Source organism: Scomber japonicus, chromosome 15 (genome assembly GCF_027409825.1).
Source record: "Scomber japonicus isolate fScoJap1 chromosome 15, fScoJap1.pri, whole genome shotgun sequence".
NCBI lineage: Eukaryota > Metazoa > Chordata > Actinopteri > Scombriformes > Scombridae > Scomber > Scomber japonicus.
This window is the reverse complement of record NC_070592.1, coordinates 18642531-18668442: the sequence shown is the minus strand read 5'-3', so window position 1 is coordinate 18668442 and position 25912 is coordinate 18642531. Positions and strand designations below refer to the sequence as shown.

Below are 25912 nucleotides of genomic sequence, written 5' to 3'. Positions count from 1 at the left end.
CTTTAGCCTTTATCTGTACTCATGAGAGAAATGGAAAGATTGAATTTTACAGGAGGATGGAAACATGAACAGAATAATGCATTTACATACCAAGATCTCTGTGAGGTCCCTGCGACAGACTACAAGCTTCCCCTGTGGGGTCAGAGATTCTGAATACACACAGTCACTGGGCTGTAGCACCCTCCGCTCTACAGAGACAAATATATACAGAAAAAGAGAGACAGAGCGAGAGAAAGGAATGTTGATAAGATTGATTAGAGCTAAGAACTGAGAAAAAATTAGCATTTTCAACAGGGATCTGATGCAAACATTAGTGCATGTACTACGTATTATACTTGCATTTGTGTATTTGTGTGTGTGTGTATACCTCCGGTGTGCGAGACTACTGCAAGCACCATGTCTTCCTCTGCTCTGTCCATCTTCAGACCCACAATCCTTAGCAGCTCATGAGCCTCCAATGAGGGGTGTGTGTGGACACTCAGGTAAGAATCGGCACTCACGTACACGCAACAAATAACTGGGATATGAACAATGTTCAGAAGGCAGTGAATATACTGTGAATATGTTTACGTGACATAATAAATGGATACAACAAAAATCGTGAAATAAACAGTACATTTCTGTAAATGAATGTTGAAGCAGATGCACAAAAACTCAAGTATGTTCAGTGAGAGACTTCAGTTAATTTCTGTCAAGTACAGAAGCAGACTAAAAAACTCTGTATTTAAGTAATTTGCATGTGCACATTGAAATCAACTCATTATGCATAATTGTATACAGTCCTGGGCAGTGTGGGGCAGTGTGTGTGTTTGCGCATGTGTGTGTGTATGTGTGTGTGTGCGTGTTACTTACCCTCTCTTGTCTCAGACTGCGGATTTCTGAGTTGCAAACAGTTCTCCTTCAAACTCAGCTGCTGATACATTTGTTTACTCTGACAGAGAGAGAGCAGAACAAGCATGGATTTTTAATAACATAGTTAAACTGCACTGTATATAGTGACACACTAACAGTAACATCTGTTGCATTTGTGTGAGTGTCTATACAGCTCTATCACATCTAATTATAACAGTTTGTCAAGGTATAGCAACATAACCTTATTAAAAACTATGGTATACAATTGGCAAGAATGACTAATAAAATAACTGGTATCATTAGTACTAAATATCAGTTGAAAAAATGGCATTGCAATACCTATTATTTTATTTAATGTTCTTATTCATTTATCTATACCATTAAAAGTTATAGATTTAATACTGTTTACAGATGGTATCAAGTATCATAGATCATTTCTGTGTTACCTTCTGGTTTGGAGGGCAGTCATCCACTGTGCTGCAGGAAAGAAACACACAGCAAGTGATCAGGGACGCCTGCAAACTCACAGTGACTGGCAGACAGAGACACCATCACATTTAAAAAACAGAGGACTGTCTTTATGACAGATCTACTTACTGTCTGCGACGTAGAAGCTTCTGAAACTCCTTCAGGTCTTTCTCCAGAGTAGGGAACTCATACAGATCCTCTAACACACACCTATAGAGAGTCTAACAGAGAGACCAAGACGATACAATGATAATCTCATGTTAGATGCTTCTTAACTGATGGTAAAACATTTTTTGTTGAATGCCTGTGTGTGTGGTCTTTTTAGACTTTATCTTTGCTTGTTGCACTTCACTTTAATGGGACATGACCAGAGTTATTGGCTATGTAACAGCTGCCTGATGAAAGGTCTATTACAAGTTACAACAATCTACACACAGCTGTTTGAAGGTACAAAAACTTCATTTAATAAAATTAAAAACTGCAACATATTCATCAATTATTTTGGCTGATAAAAAGCAGCATTTTTATTCATCTTATTAGTCTTTAAGGTAGGTATGACAAGAGTACATTTGGGTATGACCCTTTTTTTAGTTAAACAATGACAAGAAAAACCTAGAAAGGGCAAAACGTACAAGTGAACCAACATTACAAGACATGGTGCTAAAATAACCATGCAGCTCATTTACTGAGCACCATCAACGTAGGTAGAATATATTTTCAAAAAACAACAGACAAATCCTTTGCCTTGTACTTAAATGCATGACTAGGCAAACTCAATAGTGTCTGTGTGTGCATGGCAGAGCATTAGTAAGTAGCATGAAAGCTCTGGAGGCAGTAACACTAACAACATACAAAGATCCACATGTGCACATGCACACACACACACACACACACACACACACACACACACACACACACACACACACACACACCTGCTTATCGCTGTCATTGACCCACCATAGCCCCCGATCCCAATTCCCCTCTCGTTCCTCTGTTACTAGGCAACTATCACCTGGGTTACACACTCCATATGAGATTATACCCATGCCAACCCTCGCACTTTGGTTTCCATGGCAACGTAGCACAGAGCGATGGAGCCGTCAGGTTAAGGAGGGACAAGTGACTGGTGGACTGAGTGTGTGTGCTTGTTGCGACTAAGCATGCGGTTGTGTACATGTGTGATCGTGTTATGCATATATGTGTGTGTGTGTGTGCGTGTGTTGGTTTCTTTTTTGGTGTCACGGTTGTCACAGGCATTTAAATCAGATTAAACCGACCACGTGAAAATATAGTGGGAGCACAGAGGATACAAGAACACTGTGGTGACAAATGTGACACTAAGAATCTGTATGTGTGTTTCCAATGCTATTGTCATATGCAGATGATTTTATACATACAAATGGAGGTGGACATTTCCTATTTGATATTTCCATTAGATACAGTTGATGACGTGGATCATTTTCATAGTTTTTGTCCAAATTAAAAATACAGCAACACATTGTGATTATATCCCATCTTTCATTACATAATACACTATTAAAGTGCCTGTATTTTTGGTCAAGCTTATTCATTTCCTTGTTTGACAGTAGGATGAAACAAAAACATCAACAAAACAGACAGTCCCTTTGTGGAAGAAAGCTGATAACTACTGTTACACTGAGCTGAGCTCAGCGAAGACACACACACACCCGTTTGATGTGCTATTGTGCAGCACTGACAAAGGACAACCGATTTTAGAACAAGACAGATGAAGGCAAATGAAGATGAATGAGACTTCTGATGTTGTTCAGTGGCATATCTGAGAGGACACCAGAGGATCAAACTCATTAAATCATTGAAATACAAAGGACAGGGGCACAGGGCGACTTGCAGGGTGTGTAGTGTGTGCGTACCTTCATGAAGCTCCTGACGTGCTCCTCTTCCTTGAGGAAGTCCTTGTAGAGCCTGCTCCAGTGGGACACCAGCTGCAGTACCTTACGCTTCCTGAAGAGGGCATCCTTACCCTCCTCCTGGCCCCTGCAGCGGGTGCTGCTATAGGTGAGAGCAGTCAAGGAGAAAACTAAGCTTGGGAAAGGTAGTGTGGAGGTTGAAAAGATGTGTGTGTACAATTGTGTGTGTTTGCCAGTAAGGATATTGTCCCAGCAGAGCTTGACAAAGGTCGTGGGTGGACATGAACACAAGGTAGGTCAACAGGAAGTCATCCAGCAGCATTTCTGAAACATAGGACACACATCATCAGTCACTTCCTGTGCTTTCACTTGCAAATTGAACCAAGTGAGCTTCTCTTCTGTATTGCTTAAGTCTCTATTTTCTCCCTTCACATCTGATTTCCAATGTCCTCATGAACTAGTATCCTTTCTGTATCAGCCACATCAAATTATTATTAATACACCAAGAAAACGTAACTATTAACTTTAAGATTGAACCTTCAAGGTCAACTTTATCTTCCCATGTTCCCCTTTTATTTTAAAGTGGCAATAATTCATAATTTATATCAGTAATTGATCAAATGACTAAGTGAAATGTGAAAGTGGTCGTTTGTAGGGATGAACTGAAAGAGAATAATGAACCAACTGTGTGGTTCACTTCACCTCTACAAAGCTTGTCTTAGCTTTGATTGGTTCAGTGAGTATTGGATTTAGCTTAATCATGTTACCATAATTACATTAATGCTAATGTTGCTCTGTATCTGTTGGATATATAAATGGGCAACTTTATTATTTGCTATATCCATTTTTAAAAGGGATGGCATGTCAGCGTTGTGTTCACAGCTTGTTTCTGCTGCCCCTAAAGGCCCAAAAAGTCATTTATTGCAGGGCTAAGAGTGGAAATATCTTCCTTTTCCACTCTTTCCAACTAGTATATCATATAAATCTGTATCAGCTTAATTCAACACTGCATTGCAGTTATATGATGTTGCAAATAAAATATTCAACATGTAGGTTTTTTATGGCTGGGCTATTCCAAAAATTCTATTCTACTTGTCTTGTGTATCATTTTATACAGATTTCCCTTCAACCAGGTATATTATGTATATACTGCAGAAATGTTCCACCGTAACTCAAAGCAAACATATGTAGATATGAAAAAGTTGGCTTAAGAACAAGAGTTTGGAATTGAAGAGGTTAAAGGTCACTTGCTTATGGTGCCAGCTATTGTCAATAATGTATTTTCCACTACACCCACACAGTCCTAGTGGAGCAGATTACCTTGAAGTTGAACTTTGAACACTGCTATTATTTCAAATATATTTAGTATTAAAAACCAAGAAATTGAACTAACAAAATAACATTTCCATCACACTAAAGGGATCCATTCTCTTGTCTCATATTCTTAACAACTTGGCAACCTAAAGAAATTCATCGGAGTAGAGCAAGCTAATGTGCTTGGGAAACAGTAAGAGTGTTCAAGTGCGTGTGTGCTTGTGTGTGCATGTGTGAGACTCAGCAGGTGTTCAATGGGTAAGAACCGAATAGAAACAGCCCTTGTGGCAGATGGGTAATGAGCCATTGTTGGTGGTGTGAGGGAGCTGTGGTGTGTGTGTGTGTCACAACTCTTTCCCCAGGAAATGTGTGACCCAAATATGGTTCTGTCGGGCAGAGAGCAAAGAAATCAATTATAGAAGACTGAGCAAAGGCTGCAACTTTAATATTTGATCAACTGTCTTCTCCTTAGAAATAATAACAACTTTTCTCAAGAAATCCATGGATGTAGCACTTCTTCTTGACCAGCTATTAGTCTTTTTCTTGCTTTCCATTTCCTTCTCTTGCTCTCCTTCCCAAACCATCCTTGTCTGCCCCCCTTCCCTACACCCCCGTTTTTCATTTTCTCCTTCTGGGCAGTTACATTTCCCCCGCTACTACTCTCCTCCTACGCTCGCCCTCTCTCAGCTCTCTGTGATGATAAATATCCATTTTCATCTTCAACATATGCCCTCTGCGTTTGCCTGCTGGCACACACAAAGTCAAACACATAAACTCATAGACACAGGAAAAACACACGCACCCTAACACACACACACACACACACACACCACCCTGATGAATAACTCATTCAGCTCTGACCTTGGGGACTTTATCTCTTGTGAGAGAGAAAGAAAAAAAAGAGAAAATGTGTGTGTGCTGAACTAATCGCAGTAATCTGCTGCTGTGTTTTTTTGCTGTGTGTGCATGTGTGTGTGTCGGTGTGTGTGTGTTTTTATGTGTATGTGGGGAAGGGTGGTTGGGGTAATCGCCGTCTCTCTAAAGAAGCGTGTTCGAGCCTGTTCAACATGCTGCAGAGCTAAGCCCACTAAAACAGCACACTGATGCTCAGCACCACCCCAGAGGGCCAACACACACACACACACACACACACACACACCTGCTTATTCAGTGCACATAGACCGAAAGATAGACGCATGCACATATACAGAGACAAAGACAGACAAACATGCACGTACACTCTTGATATGCATCCCTGCTTTTGCCTCTCTCTATCTCTGTTCCCCTTAAAAATCAACCCAAGCTTTAAAAAAAAAAAAAAGAAAAAATGTCTTTACTCCTTTCAGTGAATAAATATAAGGCGGTCGTCCTCCACAAAGACCATCTCAGTTCTCTCTCTCTCTCTCTCTCTCTCTATCCCTCTCTCTCTCGCTCTTTCTCTCTCCTACATTCATCTCTCCCTCTTTCTTCGTTCGCTTCCTGCAATTCAGTGAGATGGCTCCCTGTGGACCGCTGGGAACTGGTGGCGCTGAGGAGTTGATACATAAAGACGCCTTGTTTGGAAATGGTGCAAACAAGCAAGAGAAGGGTTGAATAAAATACAGGTTGGGACCCTGATGTCTTGTGAGATGAGTTGTTTGAGTGTTATTGTACTAGACCTAGAGCTGGTTGCATCAGTTATTCAAACTTAACCTTATTATAAAAAGTGTTTACAAAGTGGGGGGTTACGCATCACTTAACTAAAACCGGTTGCACAACACTAACTAGCTACTTCTTTTGTAGGGAGTAGGTGTTACTGAGTATTTAAACCTACTTACTGACAAGCGTCTCGTCAGGATCCGTTGACTATGACAATACATATACAAAAAAATGTCAAATATTCATTGGTTCTGGCTTCTCAAATGTAAGGATTTCCTTTCCTCTGTTGAGTACAATTTGAATACGTTTGGGATTTGAACATGGTATTTAAGCATGTCAGTTTCTTATTTAATTCTACTTCTACATTTGATCACTTTCTAGACTAAATTAACTGATTACTTGAAAAACGGTTTCCCAAGGCAAGCTGGTAAACTGCTACTGTAAGTGCTGCATTGTTTAAAAAAACCAGTAGCTGTAAGGTAGACCTCATGATTGTAAAACTGAGACATGACAGTAAATAAGCCACTGGAATTGTTTGCAGCAGAAATGTCTTCAATACCCCGGGGGGAATCTTTTCACAGACTCATTAGAGCATTTAACCTCTTGAATGTTCCTCACATTTACAGGCAGTGACATGGCTGAATGAATGCAAACATGCACCTGGATGTGGTGTGAGGGCTGACTCATGCAGCCATACTCACGCACACAAACTACTGACAGTATATAATCAGGGGGAAGAACATACCTCCCGGCTTTGAACCCACTTCAAGGAAAATGAAACAGAAAGCTCCAGGTTGGGCTGTGTTGTAACTTGTTGTGCGGCATTGAAAATGGAATTCCATGCAAGGAGGGGGAGGTCTGGTGTTTAGTTTTAAATATGCCACCAAACAGCCAAGACAAACATCTCAGCTGCTGTCTACTTTTCCACAACTTTTCTATCTTTATATGGAGAGATGTGCATTTAAAAGTATTTGTGTTGGGTGCACGACTCCAAACTTACCACTCTCCCTGCTCTCTGGCGCCCCTCTTTGGTCGTCCAACCGCAGGTCACTTAGTAGGTGCTCCAAGATCTTGAGTGGCGTTCCCGACACCACCACATACCTGTAAGACGAAGGGCCGCAACAGTCTTCCTTACTAGAGCACCAAGTACTATCATCTCCATCCCTCCATCCTTCCTCCCCCTCTCTTCCTTTCACTTCCCTCCTATTCTCCTCCACATCTTCATCATCAATGTAGCGAAAATAGGGGACATCGAATGTACAGATTTCTGAGTCATGATCATCATCGTCCGTAGCATCATTGTCCGTATCATCATCGTCGTCGTCATCTATGTCCTCTGCCTCTGCAAGCGTTGCGAGTTCAGTGGTCATCTTCATACCGAAACACTTCCAGAGGATCAGCCCTCATCTGAGCGTTGCGTACCAAGGAAAGGGGCTTTCCTGTGGGGTAAACTGACTTGCCGTCTGCCTCTGTCAGTTATGAGCTCCAAAGATTAAAACCTTCTCTCTGACAGCACCAACAGTAGAGCTGGGAGGGAACTGATTACTATTAAAGTTGCTGAGCACTATACACAAGAACACAGACATACACACACCCACTTAACCTGCCTGTCACCGACACTCCCTGCATTGTGCCTTAGGTCTTGGCACATAACTAAGACACATAAGGCACAAAGAATCAACTCTGAGGAAAGACACACATACACATACACATACTGTCCGGTATATATATATATGCACGATCCTATATGCATATCCTGATTTATAGAAGGAAAGTAAACCAGTCTCGGTGTCATGTTTGTTTCCTTTCAGCTGAAAACAAAAAAGTCATTATCCTCTTACTGCTCTGTGCCAGAAGCTAAAGCATACATTATCTTAGGGAGAGAGAGAGAGAGAAAGAGAAAGAGAGAGAGAGAGAGAGAGAGAGAGAGAGAGAGAGAGAGAGAGAGAGAGAGAGAGAGAGAGAGAGAGAGAGAGACTCACACACAGCTGATACTTTGCAAGATGCAAGAGTGTGTGGTTGCAACCTGAGACACCAAACTACAGGACACTGACAAGGAGAGGGAGGAGGACTATGATTATGTTTTTGTTGCTGCTGTTGGTTTTGAGGGCTGTTATTATGTAGGAGATGGGACTGACCTCTTGTCGCAATCCTCCTCTCTGGACCCGCCCCCTGAGGATGTGGGTGAGGGCCGTTCTGACGGTGACGTCACTGATGATGTCACTCTTTGCAACACCAACACGTCCCGTCCTCTCTCCTTCAGGCAAACTCTCCCCAACGTCTCCTGAGAGGAAAAGAGAGAAAAAATTAGAGGTAAAAAAACACCAAAAAACAGAATGGAAATATGGCAATAGGTGAATTGAGGATGAGCTGTTAGGAAAAAGTTTAAGGGAGTGAAGACATTGGACGTTTTTGGAAAGTGGAGGAGCAATAAAATAAATATAATGCATCTCATGTGACAGCATTATTTCTGATATGCCTTTTTTGCTTTGTCTGCATTATTGCGTGTCAGGAATGTGCAGATTCTGTTCCCTTTATATCAGTTCATTAAAATCCAGTCACCGAGTGTGTGTTTTAACTTATTACAGATATATTCTATCTGCATATATATCATCCAATGTTGTCCGTTTGAGGGCATTTAAAAGACTGTGTCACCATTCTGTAAGTTTTCCTCCAGAGAGCACTGACTTTGTTTTTCAACTGTTAAACATCTAACTCAATATCTTGATCACAGCTCTTCAACAACCAAGAGGTCCAAAAAGGTTTAAAAAAAAAAAGAAAAGAAAAAGAAGATCATCCAGTACATCACCATCGATTTTTTTGTTATTGGCCTTAAAAATCTAGTATTGGTTAGATTCTAATGTCCAGACTCTCACTCAAGATCAAAATGTTTCTCCTTCACCAATCAAAATGCAGTTCTCGCACGCCAATCCACACATGTGCAAACGTGCATCTGAGAGAGATATTGCGTTTCAAGACGTATTGTGTTTGCTGTCTTGGCATTGTATAATAAAAAACAATGGGGACAATTAGGAATGTGGGCTGACACTTAGTGATCCGCTGCTCCAAAAATGAACAGCAACATGATCTGTGACTCGAGCACAAACACACATACACACACACACACACACACCTGCAGTGACAGTGCAAAGAGAACAGAGTTCCAGATGGACAAAGGAGCACAATAAGGAACAGCCTGGGGAGAGAAGAGGAGAGGGGTAGATCAAAGGAAGAGGACAGGAGCAGAATGGGGGAAAAAAAGAGGCAACGTCTCTCCTCCAGCTGCTTGCTGCAGTCTCTGTCACAGCCAGAGGGATCAAGCAGCAATCACAACTGATATAGACAGAGAGCTCTCTATGCAGGGTTGTCTATCTGCAGCACTCGTTCTTACTTTGACACACACACACACACACACACACACACACACACACACACACACACACACACACACACACACACACACACAAGCTCTAAGAACAACATTTAGAGCCTTGTTTTTATTCATGACATGGTGGAACCTGAAGACAATGCAAATGCAGTCGCAGATAACTCTGTAACACAAAAACAAGTCAATAGACAGGCAAACATAAGCAAGCAAGTAAACACACACACTCACACTCTCTCTGTGATCATCAGATGAAAGGAGCTGTCTGATCATGAGAGACAGTAGGTGGGATCTGACTCGGGTCAGACAAAACAATATGCCCAAAGTGCTCTGTGTGCATGTGCGTGTGTGTGTGTGTGTGTGTGTGTGTAGATATGCCCTGATGACTCATAATCTACTCTAGGATGATACAGATGTTCAGTGCATTGAAGGTCACCAGATCCTCCCTCTCAGGTATATTGGTGTGTGTGTGTGTGTGTGTGTGTGTGTGTGTGTGTGTGTGTGTGTGTGTGTGTGTGTGTGTGTGTGTTTCACATTTTCTTAAATCTTAATTCGATTTATCTATTTACTTTTTTCAGTTATGTCAAACTATTTGGGCTTATTCATTCCTATGAAAGTCCCAAGTCCAAATCTTGCGGTAGTTACAAAATGCTCCATGTTTACTGTTCAGATTGGACTACATGACTACATGTTATGAAATTATATAACAATTAAAATTGCAGCACAAAATACTTTTATTTATTCTGGCATTTACAAAAGGACTCACTGTAGGAGCGTCTAGGTACTGCAGTTCAGAGGTTAAACAGAAAAAGCACTCGCCCACCACACGCCTCTATCTTGGCTGAGCACTCGAACAAACAAAACTGGAGGTGTTCACACTTTACAGCATCACTGAGTCTTGTTTAGGACTCTATCTGAGTATCTTATAAGATTTATAGAACTCCTTTTCATTACCTATACTATATATATGAAACAGCACACAACAAACTCTGGACTCCAATCAGACTGATTTTCATGTTGAAGATACTGAAGTATATGAATTTACCATCATGTTACACAATGTAAAAAGCATTTCCATGTCTTCAAAGTGAACCCACCTGTGGACAAAGTGTATTTTCAAAGAACCCATATATCATTATGTAATTAAATGTCCACAGGATGTTGCGACAAAAAGATGCATAAAGCAGATAAATTAGGCAGTGATGTGATGAGATCTGACACTGCATGCAATTAATTACATTTTGGGCTGACACCCACACCGCACCCAGTAGTCCAGATGTGATGTCAAGATAAGTTTGGAAGATCAGTGGTCTTAGGACATGCTTAGACCACTTCATGTAAGGTTCAATAAGAACCAGGAGGCTTTATCACAAGTCTCTCCTCTTTATCTGCTGAAATTTCCTGTCTCTTTATACCATTAACTCCCTAAGTGTCCCAGATATACTGTGAAAAAAATAAAAAGAGACAGATTATGTAACCAATTATAACCACTATGAAAACAAAGGGGGAGAAAACGTTGCGCCGTGTTCCTGATACAGTAGCAAACTGTTGATCTTTCCGATAACACACTCACACTCTTTACACAGATGCCAAGAAAAACAACACTGAGCCAAGAATGGAGGAAGGCACCGTTGCAAACTCACATACACGTACAAGATCAAAAGGCTGCCAGAAAACACACAAAAACAAAAGTAAAACTATGCATATGTAAGTATATGGGCATACACAAGAATTCACACTTAAATTATCTCTAAAGAATTAAGCGCAAACAGCAGTTTCCAACAATGTTAATTTAGCCTGAGAAAGTATGTAAGCCATGAAAAGTAAAAATACAAAGTGTTAAGGAGGGGTCAGAAAGTTATGCAACAGAGAAAAAGAAAGGGAACAAAAAAAAAAGGAGGCAAGATGAAAAAAAAAGAGACCAGGACTAAGGGATCATGAAAACCAGTGAAATGAAGTGTGGGAAAAAAAGTGAGAAGTATAAGAAGCAGTGACTGTGAAAAGAGACATTTGAATCCAACTCTCAAACACATTTTGTGCAAACCTTTGACATTTGCCTCCCCAAGAAATGTAACTAGAGGCATTGACATGAGAGGGATGGACGGTGGATGGAGGTTTACAAAAAGTCCATTTACACATCTTTGAGGAAAAAAAGTGAATCTTAAGGATTGGTTATCAATTTGCATGAGAAAGTATGTCATCACTTTTGACTGGTACTGTATGTCAGAGTATGATTTAAAGATGAAGACAAACAAATGAAGGTGGCGATTATTAAATGTCACACAACTATGACATTTCTAGGCACTTAGGGGGATCATAATAAGAGATGGAGTATAATGCCATGTGTATATAATTTAAATATGTAAACATTTGTCACTGCAGTTTAGTCAGAGCAAACCTACACCTCCTTGCTGTTTCCTCTCTCTTTTTCTGAAACACATTTTCTTTTTCCTCTTTTCAACAAGCTCAGGTTAAGACTCTCCCCGTCTCTGCCTTTGAATGGGCAAACTTTATGCTCGAGAGGTTTGGATTTGAGAAGAGAAAATAGCGTCTGGAGGACATGCACTTGCTGTGTCGCTTGCAGGGTCATAAACTGAGTGCACAGCTGTCTCTCTCCCACACGTATACACACACGCACGCAAACGCACACAGTGTTCAGTTTGGGCACAGGGAATGAGAAGAGACGATGCAAAACATGTTCAGCCTCTTAAAGCTCTTTTGCCCACTCTATTTCTCTCACATTCAGACTGTCTTCTCTTTTCTTTCACACACACACACACACACACACACACACACACACACACACACACACACACACACACACACACACACACACACACACACACACACACACACACACACACACACACACACACACACACACACACACAATATGAAGTATTGTACAGAGGAAAGGTGGGCCTCATGGAAAGCCTAAAGGAAGCACTTTGTGATCCCTTCCTGTTCCTACCAGTGAGTGTGCATGTGTGTGTGTATTAGTGTCTGTGCTGATAGTGACCAAGCCATATCTGTGTTGTGATAGCTCTGGGTCTGATTCCTGGAAATAATGGATAAGAATATGAAAACACAATGCTTTTAGCTCTGCAGCACACATTCATGTAAACACACACACACACACACACACACACACACACACACACACACACACACACACACACACACACACACACACACACACACACACACACACACACACACACACACACACACACACACACACACACACACAGTGTAATTGATAAATAACACATTCCTCAACTATTAGAAAGTATAAGAAGCTGCCCTGTTTGTATGTGTGTTTCATGTGTTTGTTGTGCAGGATGACTTCTGTTACCGGCTGCAGCGAACCCTGATCACAGAATCAAATGTGGAGGAGTATAAATTCAAGTGAAAAGAAGGCAGAAATGCACACAATTCACTGTACTGACATATGAGTTACATCACTATGGAAACAGCCCACACTGGTTTGTCAGAGTTTGTCTGTCATGGAGAAAAAAAGGAAAGTAGAATAAAATTTTAAAAAATCACCATGACAACCCAGTGAAAGGAAAGTGATTTTTGTGGTGAATCAAGCTGGTTACTTGGTTTTGGGTCTTATAACCTGAGAGCTGACTGAGATGATCATCAAACCTCATGTACTAATCTTTCTTTCTGAAAACACTAAAAGGATGGATAAACATGGTGTCTGTTTGCCTCTCCTACCTGTAATAACTACTACAGCAAGTGTGAATGTCACCGTTTTACATATATTTCTGTATTGTTCTTTCAATATAAAAGGAGGTATGTTGTTCTCTCTCTTCTTTTTAAGATGATTTTTGGATCCTGACAAGAGTTTGAACAGAAATGATCATTTATAGACAAACTGAACACTCCTGCATGATTTGATGCTGCTGCTTTTATTCATATATTACAAGAATCGCTGCTACTTGCTTTGATGTTTCTTTATAATTCATCTGACCTACAGTAAGAAACAGTAAACTTATCTGATGGTAATCACAAGGCCATACATTTATATTATATTCATATTGGGTATGTGTGTGCAGATGAAGAGGAAGAATCTTTGAACTACACGGTCATTTCATTATTAACCTTTTAACATTTATCAACATTGTTAAAGTTTCCCTTAAATCCCTCTTTAAGGAAATTTTAAGTTAAATAAATACATATAATACATATAATTATATCCTGCAAGTCCTTGACATAATTTTCTGATGGTACCATAGAGTTACAAATTCTGTTTACCAACCAGTTTGAGAGGAGCTGATATAACACTTTAAGATTCAAGTCATCCTAAATGTTGGTTTTACAAAAGGTTACAAAAGGTGTGTGATCTCTCTCTAATGCATCCCTGATTAAACAACACTACATTCATATTTCTCTGTATAGTCCTCCAATAGTAATGCTTTTCCTAAAAATCAGTATCTTCTTACTTTTGCATGTAAGGATTGAAAATAAACTCATATGCACTTTGAAAAATCCCCAAGGCTGAGCTGCGGTCAAACTTGCCAAGTTGATGAGATATGCGGTAGATTTCACAAACACACACATCAGGATGTAGGGTGAAAGAAGACTGCATTTGCTTCGCTTCCTGCCCTCAGGTGTACTGTAGAGCAGGATTATACAGTACAACGCTTCACTAACACTCCACTCATTATGCACACACACTGAATCAGCCTGCCACAGCGCCAATAGTGCATGAACACGCGCACACGCACACACGGTCCCACACATGATTATAAGCCCCAGTCTGAAAACTCACACACGTAAGTGAACACGCGTAGACAAAGTACAGTCACACACACAGTATGTCGGCTTGACTAGACTATAATAAGAGTGTGAGATCACATTGCACTCAGCCATTATTAACACCCACACTAGACTAGCTAGAGAACTGGTGGCTGTTCAATTTACAGTGATCTGAATGAAGTGATGTTCTATGTGTGCATCAGAAGCGATAATGTTACCATGCATGTGTGTGCATGTCTGTGCACAGATGTGTTGTCATGTAGGCAGGCGATGCGCAAAAGTGAGCAGGAGTGCTGTAGATGTGTGTACATGTCTGTCTGTCATTTAGATTGACAGCAACACAAATCACCCTGGTCCTGATGAGGCTCCCTGACCTGAATCCATGAGTAACTCAGACCTGAAGTGTGTGAGCGCTTAAAAATGATGACAGCAATGAAACATTTACCACATGATGACGTCCATTACTCTCTACTCATTCTGACCAGCTATAACTCATACTGCAGATTACATGGTGGGTGCCCAACAAGGTCACAGAACATCACCGGTCTTATCACTACTGTGGTAATATAATGTTTGATATCAGTGATATTAAAAAAATAACACACTTTTCTACTCACTGCCTGATTCCTGTCAGGTAGTCTGTAGTTGTGGTTCTGCAGCAGCCGACAGCCATCCTTCGCCAGACGCTGCACGGCCTCCAGCCCCAGCCGACTGGTCAGTTCCTCACGGCCGCACACGGTCCCCATCCCTCCTCCGCCGCCACTGCCGCCACCGTCCCGCAACGTGCACACCCCGCTCAGCTGCAACACAGGAGGCATGAACACATATCTCAACCCGCAGTCCCAAGACATGGTGGAAACAGTCAAAGTGGGTTTGCTGGATGGAGGTCAAGAAAGTTCAGTGATTTTGTCCAAGGGAGAAGGAAAGCAGTTTGGGTATAATCCGTAAACATGCGATAACAAGTTTTCAGTTGCCCCTGTATGTCCATGTGAGGAGAATGAGAAGAAATGGTAATCCTGGGTGTCTCTATCTATCTTGTTCTCTCTCTAATTCCTACTCATTACTCACTCTCTTATTCTTTCCATCTATTACAGTCTATAATTCCCTTTATCTGTTGCACTTCTCTCTTTGTCTCTGTCTGACTGCTCTGTGTCAGAGGATCTAGTGGAGAAAGAGTGAGTGTCTGTGATTAGTAGTATAGTGGGCGGTGTGTGTCCGTGTGGGAAGAGTGTGTGTTGGGGGGTGTGTGTGTGGTGTCTATCTCCACCCCTCTGTAGTTGGGAGTTTCAAAACTGTGTTAACCACCACGGTAGCACAATTTTAATAATGGGAGCCCAATTTTAATAATGTATAAGAGTATAAATATAAATATCTAATGGTGTTGTCTAAAAAGAGGGTCTGAAAGAAATAAAGAGAGACAAATAGAAGAAAGAGACAGATATATTGTATGAAACTGCTGCAGGATACTGGAGAAATGAATTGCTTTGTCCTCAGATAGACCTGAAGACAGAAAACATGACTGAGTATATCTGTGTGTGTGTGTGTGTGTGTGTGTGTGTGTGTGTGTGTGTGTGTGTGTGTGTTCCCTAGGGTGCTGCTAGTATGATGGTTATCACAAACGGCAGCGGGTAGCCTGGTCTGTTTATTTGCCTTGGAATTGAGAGAGAGGTATTTCGTTTGGCTGAGAGTTGGGTAACCCTTCCTGTGAGCTCAACTATCCCACGGTGCCAAACTCTAGCAGAGGGTCACACACACACACACACACACACACACACACACACACACACACACACACACACACACACACACACACACACACACACACACACACACACACACACACACACACACACACACACACACACACACGGTGGCATACTCTCACACTTAATTTTGTTTACGTGGAAACACCCCCCAACGACAACTCTTATCTGGTAAAGTAGACATGTACACACACACAGACACATCATATATCAGAGCCACAGTCCCCTGTCCCTTGGTGCTTCCTGTAGACCTATTCTCAACTTCCTGTCCTAGAAACAGAACACACCAAGACGTCTGCGGTCTGCGTCTGTTTTTATTGTGTGGCCGGCTCCATCCATCTCCTCCTCTCTCCCAATGTATCCTTAATTTGTCTTTGATCCCCTTGTGTTTTTTTAATCCATGACAAGCTAAAATGTTCAGTTTTCAATCAGGTTAACCAAAACTCGATTAGACTCCAGTCCACTTATGCTGCTGTGGAGTCTAATTAGGAAGACAATAGTGTTGTTTTATTGACATCATAAAAACACTATCTGCTCTGTTCATGAAGGAAATCCTTGACATTGCAATTTATTGACCTCCAAATAAACTAAACTTACCTAATACTCATGTTACTGCTACAGTCTGCAGTAGTTCCCAAAGTGGATTTTGAGACCCACAAAAAGAGGTCACAGATGATGAAATGATGGGATGGAAAAAAGAAAAACTAAATTTGGGGCACACCATGGGCAGCCAAGCGGTAGGCATGCAAAACAAAAAAACAAATAAAGCTTAATGTATCTTTTAAAAAAGCAAGATAAAAAAAGATCCTTTTTTTCTAATATCTGATTTTTTTCTAGTTAAATACTACACGAGAGGGGAAAAGAAAACTACTTTTTTAGTTGCACTCTTTTACGAGGATTTGCAAGAAAGCATTTTTTTGTATTAGGTGACCAAAAGTCAAAAATGTTAACCACTGATCTACAGTACTGTATGTGTAGCTGTGTTTAAAAGATTCTCTTTTTCTGTTCCTCTATCCTCACGTCTCTGGTCTAATCTGACTATAAATATTTGATGGAGAAAAAGATGTTTCCACTGTACAGAGATGGGATTAGGAAGCAAACAGGCTTCCCTCTACTCTGACCCCATTTTCTACATTTAGCCACCTCAGGAGGAACACACACACATCCACACACAAACACACACGCTCAGTGACCTTTGAAAGAGAGAAAGGTAGTTCTTTCTCTCTTTCTCTCTTATTTGGGTTTTCCTGGTCCACTTGATCAAGATATATTTTAATTGGCCAGTATGGTCATATTAAACCTGGTTCATTTCCACTCCTTTGTTTAAAGCAGCATGAATAAATAAACAAAAAAATTTTTTTTTTCATTTAAGAAATCAGCATGTGCTAAGCAGCAGAGGTCTATATGCTGCTGCTAGTTGAAAGTGGCATTTGACCTTTTCTGTATTTTGTTTGTGCTGCATACACGAGAGGATGTCTTCCCACCTTAACAGTCTCAGACTAATGTTACTCTATCCAAAGATATAATATCACATACACTATATTCAATAAAAGTGCCTTTTATCAATGCAGACATATTCAGTTATCATGTATCCTGGATTGGAGTGATTTTACTAAATTTCATGTAGGCCAAGTGCACACTCTCCAAATTGGGAACTGCATTTATTAGACTGGACTCTATCAGCAGGTGGTAGTAATGAAATTACTGCCTAGAGGTAAATGCACAATGAAGAACCACAACGTCCCCTTGTTCCTTGGCATCTTTTTACTTTCAACAATCACTAATACACATAGTTATTATTTTATATGAGTCGGAGTATGTGTCTATGTGTGTATTACCGGGCTGCTCTCTTCACTGGGTGTGCGAGGCTCCTGGTGGCTCGTCTCCGTTGTCTCAGAGTCCTGCTCTGATACTGCAATCAATCATAAAAGACTCATTACATGACAAAGTCTTTGTCACTCCATGTTCTCATAATGCATATGGTAAATATTAACAAATAACATCACAAGAAAGCATGCACAGTCAGAATAAATGAATACTTACAAGCTTTGCGTGTCTTTCGGGCAAGAGCAGCTGCCAACTCACTTTGTACCTGTTGGAGAAAAGTCAAATGTGTCACAAGACATAATACAAAAAATACCTCATCAGATGAGCAGACAAATATGTACACACTGACCGTAGAAGTGAGCCTCTCGAGAGCTTTCATCTGGAGAATCTCACCGCAGATGTCTCTGTTGCCTTCAGAGTCCTCCTCTGACCTGCAAGGCACACACACAAACAGACAAACAAAGCTTTACTAGCAAGTGACAAGTTCATTATTCTGGTCAAACACTCACCAGAGAAAAAAGTTCTCTGCAGAGCTGTGGTCCTCTACACTGCCCCCTGGTACACTGAGAGAAGAACTGCAGCTCACAAACACATTCACTGCTTAGCTGGAGGTTGAAAACCCCTGAACCCTTTTCAAAGATAAAATGATACTTGGAATGATACAACTGGATAGAAGACTGCTTCCCATTTTTAACCCTTTACTGAATGACATACACTGTAGCTAGCTCTTCAACTGTGAGGAGTGTTTCTCTCATTTAAACCATTGTAAATATTTTTGGGATTTTGGGAAATTGTGATGAACATTTTTCACATTTTTGTCATATAAACCACAGGGTTAACTGTTTAAATGAAAAAATGATGAGCCCTAAACATAGTAACACAGCAGTAAATACTGCAGACGAATATATTTTCTTGTGAATATTTTATATTCAGCAGAGTGGTACAGTACAGCATGTGCCTGTTTTATTTTCCCTCCCATCCGTCTTTCTAGTTCTTCACTGCTTACATGTCTTTGTATCGAGCATCTCTCGCTGTGCCCCCCTTCTCTCTTTCATGTGGTTTCATTTAAAATAGCTCCCAGACACACCCTCCTATTGATGTTAGTGAGGCTGTGTGTGTGTGTGTGTGTGTGTGTGTGTGTGCAGCAATGCGGCGTCTGTGTGTACATGTGTTCACAATGTATATAAATGTGTTATTCTTCTCAAGGATTTTTTTCAAGCCTGAGTGCATCTGTGAGCATATGTTTGTGTATGACTTCATTTGGGCACATGCCTGTGTGTGTGATCTGTATAAACAGGTGGTTGTTTTGGGGTAAACTCTGCATTATTCCCACAGCAATAATACAAGGTTGTAGGTTGCCCCCCATGTAATATGTTCCTTTAGAAAACCACCATTTGAACTGGCCTCCCACACACTGACTCACCCACTTGAACAATGCACACACCCAGACCAATTTACATACAATTTGGATTTTATCAACAGTTCACAGTGGCACTAGTAATAGTAATAGGAAAGAGGATGAGACCGTGTGTGTGTGTGTGTGTGTGTGTGTGTGTATGTGTGTGTGTGTGTGTACTGTAATCTGATAAGGGAATGATAAATGCACAAGTGGGAGAGATGGTGATAACATGTAGCCCTCAGCCTGACACTTGAGCTATCGGCTCTGAAACAGGCAGTGAGAGAACAGAGGCAGGTAGACCAACGGATGCCAAAAAGGACTGTGAAAATAACATTTTTTTTCGATCAGTCTCTAAATACAGCAATACAAATGGTTGGATGTGCTTTCCTTTAAGAGTTTATGGTCAAAATGACTTGTCATCTAAAAACAAAGGATTAATAATGCCCAAACCTCTGGCAGAACTGGGAAAACAAGGGAAAATTATCATCGATGTGACTTCATTTGAGTTTCTTTTTGCTTGTTTGTTTCTCAACAAATTCTGAAATTCCTTAGTTTAGATTGATGGCATATCTAAGCCACCGTGCTAAATTTATTCTCATCAGGGCCATTAAGTCTTTTTAGGTGGTGTTTATCTGGTAATTTGGTGACTCACCATGAGCCTGAATGTACCGAAGCTGGAAGAAAGGAACAGTGGGAGGTGTGTCACCAATCATTAGGCAGCACAGAGCAGTATTGATGGAGGATTAACGTGATTGGGACTTGAAACACCTCGCTATTCAGGCCACATCAAAAAGGTGCATACCACAGGAAGAAGTCATGTTCTGTGATATTTTGCAATTTACCAAGTGATGCATACACAGACAGATCCTAACCAAAAGCTACGCAGTTTTTGTGAACTGTACATCAACCTATGTAACTTACATCATTTTAGTCTAAACACGATAACCTATTTAATTAGTAGTAAGTTGTTCTTAAAGTAGGCATCGCTAGAAGGGAATATAACAACCAGCTAACTCTGCCGTATCAACTATATCATTATCGGTATCTATGTAATGCTTGCCTCATTAGATTAAACTGCAGGAAGAGATAGAGCACCATGATTCATGAGGAGCGTGAGCATCATTTACACTTGGTTGGTTGCATTTATAATCTTGCTGCAGCACCTTCAAGAATGGCCTATTTTTCCAATTAGAAATGTATTAACAACAAAAGATAAGAATAATTTAGCATACAATATTTGACACCTTTAAAAAGTATTGGTTAAGTAATTTAATATAATTAAAATGATTGTATTTGAGTAATCTACTGAAAATGTTGTGTCCTACCTACGATTTCAAAGAAAACTAAACCCAAACTGGAAGTTGGTTCACCGACCCAAAGCAATTGAGAACCCAAGAGCATCGCTGAGAAGGGCTTTCACAGGTGGTTTAACACACATTTATATGCTAAGGCAGGCTCAGACGCCTTCAGACAGTGCACACTGCCAGGATCTTATTTAAACTACTGCATTTTATTAGCCTGCTGGTAATTCTAGCTCCTTTTTACAATTCCAACTAGAATCAACATTAACCAAAGGATTAGTGTACCAACCAAAGCATTATCAGGTCTCACAAGTTACATGCAGGTGTTTTCTTTCACAGCTAAGGCTATTTTCTTCTATATCAACAAGCGAGAGACAGAAAAAGAGACAAAGAGGGAGGGAGGGTGTGAGATGACTCAAACTGGAGAGAGATAGAGGGGGTGCTTTCAGAGAAATAGCGCAACAGTCACAGACAGCAGCAGGGTCAAAGTGACAGAGTGAGAATGCTGAATGCATAATGTTATCTGTCAAGTCTGAAAAAAATAACTGTGCTTTTCCAAGTGTAGTTTTGAGGAAAAAAAACAAACTACAAAATATTTGGTCCAGTAATATGTCATACGTGTAACCTACAACTATAGTTAGGATAACAGGTATATTTACATCCATATATGCACACACCCATTTGTCACGTAAATTCTGGTCTTTTTCAGGGCTGAATACTTTAGCATTAGCCAACAGCTGGTACGACCAGGGAAAAAATATCCTCACTAAAATCAGTTTGAAACAAAATAAAATGTCCATAATCCACCATCCCTGTCGAGCCACTGCCCATTGCTCCGCTTAAGAACGCCGCCAACCTCTGGGAACACTTTGGTTGAGTGCTCCTAACTGTGCATGTCACCCCACTATAATGTATATAAGGTATCTGATGGAGAATGCCGAAATAAGTACAGTATGATACATGAGATTTATATTAGTAAGTATGACATTCAATTCCCCTTGCTGTCATGCTCTCTCCCTGGTGTCTGTAAATACACCCTTTGAAGTTGACACACAGATGAATAAGTTGTGTGCTCTTGTTCCTTTGCTCTCCATATATACTCGATTTTTTTATTGCCACCCCCTCTCCCACCCATCTCACTCTCTCTCTTCCTCTGAGTGACAGATTGAGTTCAGTAGCAGCCTCAGCAGGAATTCCACACACAGGAGCAGAAAAGCAGGGAACTCTGGCTGTGTGTGTGAGCTCGCATCATGTGTCGTTTTTGTGTATCAGTGCATTTCTTCTATGGACATGGAGGTGTGTGTGCCTGTGTCTCTCACATAAGCAGATTGAGGATTTAAAACTCTGAATAGAGATTAGGTTTCTCCTTGGGATTTGAGAAAGATATAGAAGGGTGCGTGTATGTGTGAGCGTATATTTTGCTGCAAGACAAATAATGCTCTTGCATAAGAACACAACAAATCCACCAAATCAAACACAGTCACTTGTCACTTTTTGCAGTAAATCACCAGACAGACAAATGACCTCAATCATGAGTCTAAAAGGGAACACTGTCACTTCAAATTTTGATATTTCACAAGAGCAATGAGCTTCCACTTCAGGTCAATGGAGATCATCCAACTCACCACAACTAATTCACATTCACCATCAATTATGATCACCATTCTTTAACAGTTTCACATGTTTGTGATAATGACAGAGATCCAGTGACAACAACAGAAACAACTAACTTGCCATCACAACAGATAGACAAATGTGGCAAATCTAATGCATTCATCTATTATCCATTATCCATCCATTATGCCTGACTCTTTTATTTGAAATTGGGAAAAACACTGAATTGAAATCTTTGTCCTCATCATTTCCACAAAACAGAGGGAACTACATACAAGTTTAATAATTCATGCAAAGTTTTATGTTATACAAGTATAAAAGAAACACCCACATAATGTTCCTGATTAACCCTATGTGCAGCAGGGAGAGACATGTTTTCAGCCATAATCATGACACCAAACCATCTGAGATGTAATGTGTGGAAGCATTCAACACCAAGGTGAGGAAGTTTGCTGCTTTTTAAAAATGAAATTGCCTGACAACAAATCTGATAATACCTATTAGGTCATGAATCAGGTAAGGTGGGAGATGCTCGGCAAAAGAAACTAGCTATGACAACTTAACAACATAAGTTTAGGATTAGGCCAACTGGGGTTGCATTCAATTCAATTAAAACTGATCATGTGTTATTTCTCATTTGTTCAAACTTTTTTCAAAAACTTTTTTGAGTTTTTGAAAAACTGATAGCGCTACTATCTGTACATATCCATCTTTACATCCATTGTGTGCATTCAGATTTTAATGGAAACTTACGGGCTGTTGGCTCCGCCTCCAGAGCGGAACTGGACATATGGAGCAAGTTGTAAGAGGAGCCTAACAGCCTCTGACCACTCCCCCTCATTGGAGCGAAACTCACAGGATGCGGAGTCACACTCCTCAAAGCTGAACTGGTAGTAGGAATTTGAGTCTGAAAACACCACCCGCTGGTCCACTGGAGAAAAGACAGATGCACAAACACACCAAACAGAAATGTGAGAAGCAGTTTTCTCTCCTCTATCACACACCATTTACTTTCTGGCCATCATTTGACTTCACAGTTTTGAGACTGTAAAATAGCAATCACATTATTATTTAGTAGCTGTATTTAAATATGTTTAATTTATTATTACGCACAGACTTTATTTTTGGGCTACATATACATATTATATTAATATATGAATAAAGGGACATTAAGGAAACCCTTCAAGTTGTTCTTAGAAAACTGCCTTAAGGAAGAGATTATTCATTTTTAAAGCCATGTTGATCACGCCAAATTTAACTTCCATTTAAATACTGTTCCCAGTGTGGTACATTTTTGGGTCAAATGTATTTTCTGTTCCTGAAGGTATGAGTCAGGAAAAGTTCTTGCATTACTTGCATTTTTTATTGGTGCACTAAAATGGAGGTTGCCTAAATTATTATTGACCTTTATAATAAAATACCAATTATTATAATCAGTATTATAGTTATTATACCACTATAATATAAAAAGTGTCAAAAAACATTGGTAAAAAGTTATTATGTAAAATATTTGTTATTATTTTTGCAAACACTTCTTTCTTCTAATGAAAGAATAGACATAGTGCCCACAATAAAACCTGGATAAATTATTTGTATCGGTTATAGCAGATTAGCCAGACTACTGAACCGAGAAAATGTCCAAAAGCAGTCTGCCTCAAGAGGATCAGGATTGTTAATTCTTTAAAGAAACATTGAGCGTCTTTTATTATTAAGTCTTTACAAACATGAGTCATTCATAGCATACTAAGTGTGGTTTCAACACAAGTTAAAAGACATTTTATTTAGCTTATACTGTCAATGTGGTGAAAATTACTAATTTCTTAGAAGGTTTAGTGTATGGTGAAATTTTAGCCTCTGGTAAATAGTTTCTAGTGATTAATGAAGAAATATGTTTAATGTAGAATAATTACTGAGATTACTAGAGGGGGGCTTAGATACACAGTGTACTGAAGCCCAGTTCCAGTGGCATTGTACCATGTAGCAAGTTGATCTCAGAAAGATATTGGCACTGTTCTTGTAGCAATGATAATAAAGTACTTTGACTTGACTTGACTTGACTTATTTGTGCTAGACAAGATTTCAAGAGTTCATGTGCTTGGCAGGTGATTGAGGCAGTATAATAAGCTCTTTGTTTTATTGGAAATCACTTGGTGAACTGGTTCATCATTTGTCTCTTTAGAGATTTGTAGATTGTTGCTGATGTTGCTGGAAGGTGAGTATGAATTTTGAAGCGCCTCCAGCCTTTTGGACATGTTAGTGTGAACATGAGTATGTGTGTGGGCTTGTGTTTTTACCAGACAGCAGGACTCCCAGCTCCAGCAGCACCTGCCAGACACGCACAGCAGTAGTCCGACAGCGCACGTACACACACTGTTCACACAGCCACTGGACCAGCTCTACACCCACATAGCTGCGTCTGTTAAAAGACACACACAGGTACATTTTCACCACACAAATAAGGCCACACAGTGTTATGATTCACATACACATACACACTCCTCTTTCCCCAGGCACAAAGCTTGTCTTTTTAATTTAATCAATATCCATTGATTATTCATTAGTTCTCTGTAAGCCTTTTCCTCTGGAACACTGAATACTTTCCATCTGCTTTTCCCCCAAGATAAACTCTTAGTGTACATATGTGTGAGTGCGTGTGTGTGCAAGGATGGTTAAGAGTATCTATTTATATTTGCGTCCAGATGTTCACATGGTTTTCACATGCATCTGTATGCACTAAATGTACAGTATATTGCACATGAGTGCATGTATTCCCGGACCATCTTGTGGTCCACTGTAAAATGTCCAATCAGAAATGGTCTCAACTGTGGCTGGTGATTCAGTGTGTATGCTTCACCAGACACATTGATTCAGCCCTACAAACAGATTCACAGAACACACATAAGTATACCGTATGATTCTGGCCAGGTGTATCTTGTCTTTAGCTGGGTATGGTCCATGAGAGAGGAAGGCATTCCTCACAGCCCGACCAGCACATGGAAAACTCTGGGAGCAAGACTGACACACACACAAACACATAAATTATCATTAATTATTGAAAAGTCTGCAATGTTTTTTCTGAAATATGAATCATAAACAATTCATAAATGACAAAATTCTTATCTAAAGAACTGTTTTGGACATGAACATTAGACTGCTGAGAGCTACTGTAGCTACTCTGTCATTGACCGACTCACAAGGACAGCTCAATTTCTTTCCCCCTGAGGAATGAAACATTGACTTGTGTCTACACGCACTGCAATAATCCTGCTATTGACACCATCATAAATAAGACAGTATTTCAATTACACTGTTGACATGTGTTGCTTGTGTTTTTCCATTCATATTCCCTTTTACATGCTCTAGAGCAAAGCCCACTTAATGACTGATGAGGCTTCATTTGTTATGATTTGTGAGACTTCCTCCAGTGTCAATTCAAATTCAAGTTTTACCCCACCCAAAAGACTGTACTTCAAGTCACTTGAAGACAGTGACTTTTATAGAAGAAGGGCAGAGCATGATACTTCTGGACACATCTTCAGTGATGTTCCTGGAATCATCAGGACTTAACATTATACACCCTCTTCCAGGTGGCCCAGCTTGTATCCAGATGGCAAACTAGCTACTCTGCCCTCCTCTCTTGAGCCGCAGCTACCTTAAAGCTCTATCTGCCACATCAATAGTAAAACAGATGGCTA

At 40.3% G+C, this 25912-nt stretch overlaps 1 protein-coding gene across 2 annotated transcripts in view; it reads right to left on the bottom strand.

The window, feature by feature from the left end:
* The window catches only part of rapgef5a (Rap guanine nucleotide exchange factor (GEF) 5a), a 42109-nt gene that overhangs the window by 5116 nt on the left and 11081 nt on the right, over nt 1–25912 (bottom strand). Inside the window, exons 3-21 of one of the 2 annotated variants that reach the window (XM_053333847.1) lie at nt 25126–25232; nt 24512–24633; nt 22971–23148; nt 18253–18334; nt 18120–18168; nt 17915–17988; nt 17512–17516; nt 15934–15963; nt 14931–15141; nt 14851–14859; nt 8300–8442; nt 7162–7262; nt 3455–3533; nt 3213–3357; nt 1450–1541; nt 1299–1329; nt 853–931; nt 368–517; nt 91–188 (exon numbers count right to left, since the gene is read on the bottom strand). In XM_053333847.1, the coding sequence (XP_053189822.1) occupies nt 91–188; nt 368–517; nt 853–931; nt 1299–1329; nt 1450–1541; nt 3213–3357; nt 3455–3533; nt 7162–7262; nt 8300–8442; nt 14851–14859; nt 14931–15141; nt 15934–15963; nt 17512–17516; nt 17915–17988; nt 18120–18168; nt 18253–18334; nt 22971–23148; nt 24512–24633; nt 25126–25232 (1785 nt within the window). Of the gene's footprint in view, nt 1–90; nt 189–367; nt 518–852; nt 932–1298; nt 1330–1449; nt 1542–3212; nt 3358–3454; nt 3534–7161; nt 7263–8299; nt 8446–14850; nt 14860–14930; nt 15142–15933; nt 15964–17511; nt 17517–17914; nt 17989–18119; nt 18169–18252; nt 18335–22970; nt 23149–24511; nt 24634–25125; nt 25233–25912 lie in introns of both variants that reach the window. The other variant, XM_053333846.1, reaches the window with a different exon arrangement.